This window comes from Calidris pugnax, unplaced genomic scaffold (genome assembly GCF_001431845.1).
Source record: "Calidris pugnax isolate Ruff unplaced genomic scaffold, ASM143184v1 scaffold28, whole genome shotgun sequence".
Classification (NCBI taxonomy): Eukaryota; Metazoa; Chordata; class Aves; order Charadriiformes; family Scolopacidae; genus Calidris; species Calidris pugnax.
The window spans coordinates 1401422-1407590 of record NW_015090842.1 but is presented as its reverse complement, the minus strand read 5'-3'; the positions used below and the strand labels follow the sequence as shown (position 1 = coordinate 1407590).

The window sequence follows — 6169 nt, the reverse complement described above, 5'->3', positions numbered from 1 at the left end:
GAAAACAATTTTTCATGTTCTCTATCTCGCATGCAGTTTTCCCCAATCTAGTCTGCTTTTTTAATATACAAAATTCTTCTAGTTCTTCTTTTTGCTCCGAAGTTGGGGCTTTTTGTACTTTCCCCCCCGGTCTAGAACAGCTTTCCTGACGGTTTACATCTGGCTGACTGTCTCCACCTGGCTCCCCTGCCTACAAACACAGCACACGGCCACACCAGAATAAGCACCACAGCATCACAACTTCACCAAAGCAGCACAACTTTTAAAAGGAAATTAATCCTTACAAGGCAGTACCACAATATAAAAGTTGCATAAAATGCTTTCATTGATTTTTTCCCTTCCATTTTCTTGATTGCATAATAGGAGAATCCCTATTTCTGGGCTGTTGCCTTTGTGAAAATCAATACATCTATAAAATATAGCCTTGACAGACAGCATTTCCTCAGACCTAACAAAATTACTACCGAGGAGCCATTTTTCTTGCCACAAAGACATCTTAAGGTATTTTCCAGCTGCGGATTTGGTATCTCATTGTAGCCTCTTCAGGGGTTTAGCAGAGTGTTGGCAACCACTGGACCATACCAGGTAGCTGAGGCTTCCCAGAGCAGCTCCTTCCTTTACTCTGCTGTGTCCTGTTCCCTCATAGAACTATACGGTTATTTTTGTCTTTTTAAAAAGTATCTTTAGAGTTACAAAGGAAGAAAACAAAACAAATCAAAGCAAACCCCAGATTGCCAATTGAGCCTTAATTGGTGTGATTTTTACCTTGTTTAAAAGTAGCTCAAGAAATTTTTTTCTGAGATGAGAAGGTTCTCCTCCTCACCTAAGCATGGATTCCGAAGTCTTAATTAGAAATCAGGTGGAAACATCATTTTTTGCTGCTGGAGAGAGCGTTTGTGAAAAGCGAGGCAGTAAGTAGGTGATGTTTCCCCCTGCAGGGCATAAAGGCGAGAAGGGCAGTTCTGTTACAATCTGCACGCCCCGATGACGGGAAAATACTACTACTTTTCCCTCAATTTGATGCTCGTGCCGCGTAGACGGTCTCGGTGCCTCTCTGAGTCCTGGGACTTCAGTCACTTCAGTTTCACGTTTTTCTTCTCGTGTTAGCAAACAGAGGGGGCAGGACCAGGAAAGTCGGGAGCAGGAAAGTTGGGAGCAGGAGCGGGGAAGGCGGGAGCAGGGTCCTGCGGGACCCGTCCGTGGCTGCTCTGTGTCTTTAAGGGGCCGATCCTGCCCCGGGGAGAGCCGCTATAAAGGCAGGTAAAGCGGCGGCACCCGAGCCGGGAGCGGGAGCCGGAGCCGCGCAGGGGCAGCCCCGGGATGACCGGCCACCGCAGCTGGGGCTACGGCCGGGATGACGGTAGGTACCGGCAGCTCTGCCTTCCCCCCGTTGCTTTCTCTCTAGAACCCGTGCCTGAGCTCTGCAGGGCTGCCTGCATTTCCATGTCTGCCACCAGCCAGCAGCTAATTACTTACTTCATTGATAATAAATAGCACCCAGAAAGCAGCACCCAAAGATGCCTAAACTTATGCCTCCTGCCTTTCGCTGTTGGGATCGATGCCCCAAAACTGAGGGAAGCAGCACTGAGTGGTTTTTTTTTTTCAGTCTGCAGATATTACAGATGGGTCCCTTTCCAAAAAGCTGTTATGAAAAGGATTAACTGTGTCTCTCTCTCCAAAAGCAATTCTTTTAAGTAAAGAAGATTTAGTAGAGCAGCAATAGATCTTCTGCTCCTGTGCAGCTGTTGAAATGCGATATCTGGGCTTCCACAGAGGGAATAAAATAAGGTGTATGTTATGTATTTCTAGAATGTCAATAAATTGTACAGATCAGTATCAGGGATCTCTTACAGAACAACTTATGCTTTCTGGTTTGACAGTTTTTAATTTAGTCATCCTCCTTTGCTTCCCACCTCCGAGAGCGTGTGTCACAGAGTGGAGCTGCTGAAAGATTCCTACAACAGTGCTTTCTAGCACCTGTCTCCTGTGCGGAAAAGATGCCCCAGTGACTGCCCTTGTCCAACAAGACAATCTTTTGCATAACCTTCAGGAGTCTCTCCACTGGCAGCAGTTATTTTACCTGCTGAGTGTCCAGCAAGAGTCTTCTGCATAACCTCCAGGAGCCAGCCCCTCTCTTACCAGGAATTATTTCAGTTTCTACAAGCCCAGAAGCAAGTTTGGGTGCTAAGTGAGGCTGGTTGGTGCTAGGAGATGGTGCTACGTGTTTGGCATATAGGTAGTTGTAATAAACTCATGTATGCTCTTCCAACCTCCCAAGAGACAAATTATATTGCCAAAGCTTGTGTAACAGCATTTAAATCCTAAATTTGTTTTAAAGGCAGGCTGAGAGAAGATATTATTTTTTAAGTTTAGCTCTTCAGAGGATGTAAGTACAGACAAGTAAGAGTGTAATAGAGCACTGTTTTTGTTACATAAATTCAAGGAGGGTTAATACCTGTGCTTGATTTAAAAAAGCTTCCACTTGTGAAAGTAGGTGAGAATGCTGCAATTAAAAATGTGCTTATTGGCAAATCTTCAAGCAAAACTGTTACTGTTAATACTTTCTGAACATAAGCAGTAGAAGAATTTAATTGCTTCTTGCATTACCATACCAAAGTAGAAAAAGTGGGATGAGTAAGTCTCTGATACAGATAAGGTTATCTCAAACAGCCTAAGAATATTCCAGTTCTGGCAGCAGAGAGCTGTGTTATTAAATTGGTCTTTCTCCCTACTCTATTGGGGTCAGGAAGTCCAAAAATGTAAATTTTCACACTGTACCCTTCACTTGGAGTACAGAGATACCATAATGGGCATGAGTGAAGAATGAAGCTGCCTCGAAGATTTACTGCAGTCATAAAATAGTTTTAAAAATAACTGCATAGTCAGTAGCTAAGAGATTGAGTCATCTGCATCTCATGTGAATCACCAGAGCTTTACACTATCTTTCTCAGGAAGAATTTCTTTTGGGGGGGGTGTAGGTGTGCATGCAAGAGTGTTTACACCAGCACCCACCTCCAAAGGTCTTCAGAGATCATAATAATTATAAATTCCACAGAAAATTAGTGGCACAAGTAATTGAAGGCGCAGCCGTCTGTGGATGCGCTGTGATTTCCTCAGTGTTTTGTACAAGATACCTGACTCCCCCCATCTTGTTGCAGGCTGTTTGTGCTAATAAAAACACACCAGCTTAGAATTTAAGTGAATGGCTCAGATACCAAACTTTCAAGTCCTTCTTGCTCAGCAAGCTTTACTTCAAACCTCATGGAAACCTATTTTGTGCATAGTAGGAAGAAACTGATGGTGCTTTCCTTTCTTTTCTTTTGAAGGACCCTCAGAGTGGCACAAATCCTACCCTATTGCCCAAGGGAACCGCCAGTCACCTATTGATATTGTTTCTGCAAGAGCAGTGTATGACCCTAATCTGAAGCCGCTTATTGTCTCCTACGAATCATGTACATCTCTCAGCATCTCCAACAACGGCCACTCGGTGATGGTGGAGTTTGAAGATGCTGATGACAAGACAGGTGAGACTCACACACAGCCAACTAACTCAGAATACTGCTTTGTGACTCAGTGAGGGAAACAATTAAGTACATCCTGTATAGTATATTTTATATGATGTATAATTTCAGTTTAGAACAAGGCATATAAACAGAGCTCTCCATATTTTTTTGTCTTCTTGACAAAAAATTTCTTTCTTGTCTTTGCTGGAGTCTCTAGCAATGCAATATTGCATAGCAGAACACTGTTTCTGCAGTAGGAAAAGCTCTTGCATCAGGAAAATCAGTTGGTTTGGGTTAGGTGCTTCTGTTTGAAAGGAGGATTATCACTTTTGCTAGACAGGGAATCCATGCATCTCTCCAGCACTCCTAGACCACATCCAGCACGCAGAATAGTTATGTACATTCCTCTCTGCCCTCTTTCCACGGTCATCCAAATCAGAGATGCCAACACACACGCCAGCCTGGCCTGGCTCACTGCCCAGCTTCCATCCACAGGGATGGGGAAGAGAAGAGGACACTCGGAGATCAGGTGCACAGCCTAGTCATAACCATGGTCTGCTACACCAACCTCTATCTGGACCAGTCACTGTCACCTTGCATCATTTTCTGCCTTCCTGCCTGCCTCAGAGCACTTCAATTCATTCAGAAATTATAAAATCTTCAGCTAATCCCAAGTTGGCAGCAGCTTGTGGATGTTGGACTATCTGCAGTTGTGTATTATTCTTGTCTCAGCTCTTGGCAGGGAATATAAATGCTTTAAGTGATTGATTACTTCTGTTAATTCTACTTCCTTGGTAGACCTTGCTTTTACATCTGGGGGTAGGGAAAGAGCATTCAGTGATGAAGTAGCTGATAAATGGAAAGAGTGCACTTAGAAAAACAACTACTCAACAATTTTTTAAACCTATCAGCTGATTTCATCTTCCATTCAATAAGCACATCTTCAAGTGCTTATTGACTCGAGCTAAACAGGGTATCTTAGATACTCAAAACAAGTCCCTTTTTCCATCAAGTGACTTGTCTGTGCCCCTTTGAAGTAAGGGCTGGGGGTTAAAATTCCAGCCATTTTGTTTTAAAAAATTTCTTATATGAATGAATCTAAGAAACTGCCCAAATGAATTGTCAGGTTTTCAAGCATCTTTACTGAATTTGAAGAGGAGATGTGCATTTTCCAAGATCTTACTACACAGATCCATTAAGCATGTCACGCTGCAAAGAGAATTTGTAAAATATCTCTGGAAGTACTATCTTAGCTTGCGAATGACTTCCGTGCCATTTGCAGCTGAATTATATCTACAGAACAGTGAACTTAATCCAGCTTCAGAAGTTTAAGAATGTCATTTAGAGACACAGACCCTGAGCACGTGCAGGAATGAAGACTTCTGCCCTTTCTACACTAAGCACATGTCTTTCTTTAATCATGCTTCCAAGGCAGAAGACTGCTAGGAGTGAAAAACACGGTTTAAAGTGTTTTTAGTTGTGTTGAAATAGATCCAGTGACTCACAGCTCTGCCTAAATGGCACAAGAGAATTTTGACAGTACCCCATCACAGCTAGATCTCTTAAAATAATGTTTGAGGCAGGTGATGCATGCCATTGCTAAGTTCAGAAAAAAACATACTAGGAGGTATACTTATATTCTTAATTAATACTAAAATCTTTGCTTTGGTAAGGCCAGTTTCCTGTATAAAGGTCAGCTGGAACTATGCATGTGAGGTAGCACTGTGCAAGCCCCAGCTTTAATTTTTTTTTTAATAAAAAGTTATGGGCTACACTGAGGACAAGTGCTTTACAGCTACTAAATGTGATTTTAATTTTCTTGATATAAGGCTTTGATCAGCTCTTCATGTCTGTTGGACAAAACTTATTTGATTTAGTGCCATATAAAATTACAGGAGGGTCACTGATGCTGTTGATAAAGTATCTTCTATAGGTGGCATCTTAAACATTTGCCCATTCTTAAGTGTTATTTCTAAATGATGCATGAAGCTTCTCTGTGGCATCTCCTCACCTTTATGAGGTGATTTGAGATTCTGAATGGTGTCATGTAAAGTGTGAGTTATTGTATTACTTCTTTTAGGGGCTCAGGTATTTAAAGGAAACAGAATCTAAATAACCTCCACATGAAGGGAAGACACTCTAAAGAGGAAGTACTTAGCTGAATTGTCTACCTGATGCTCAGGGTACCTATACTCTTGCACAAAATCTTAAGTATCACCATCAAAAATATTTTAGGTATGTGAGTTTCAAATTGTGATTTAATATTCAACTTGGATTTATTGGGCTTTAACAAGAAAGGCATAACCATAACAAAGCTACCACATCTTATGTCAAATATACTCATTCAAAAAAGCTACAAAATTCTGTACAAGTAGCCACTCAATGCTTTTAATTTAAATTTTTATAGGAATTTGGGTGCTTTCCATAAAGACTCCAACCCTTCTAAATGTCTGGATGATGCATATCTTTGATATTGGCAACTGGGAGACACTGCTGGCTACTGTGCCAACAGTGGTTATTTTTTACTAACAGGAAGCTATAAAGCCAGAATCCTTAAGCTTTTTCCTCTTTTTTTTTTTTTTTTTTTTTTCCCTCCCTCTCAAAAAGGAAACAAAATGTAGCAATTCTTAATTTCGGGTAGAAGGAAAAAAAAAAAAAAAAAAGCC

The 6169-nt window shown here is 41.5% G+C and overlaps 1 protein-coding gene across 1 annotated transcript in view; it reads left to right on the top strand.

Annotated features, from left to right (window-relative positions):
* Nucleotides 1–1235: 1235 nt before the first annotated feature.
* The window catches only part of CA7 (carbonic anhydrase VII), an 8826-nt gene continuing 3892 nt past the window's right edge, over nucleotides 1236–6169 (top strand). Inside the window, exons 1-2 of the mRNA XM_014942489.1 lie at nucleotides 1236–1360; nucleotides 3327–3524. Of these exons, the coding sequence (XP_014797975.1) occupies nucleotides 1321–1360; nucleotides 3327–3524 (238 nt within the window). The 5' untranslated portion in view covers nucleotides 1236–1320. The remainder of the gene's footprint in view (nucleotides 1361–3326; nucleotides 3525–6169) is intronic.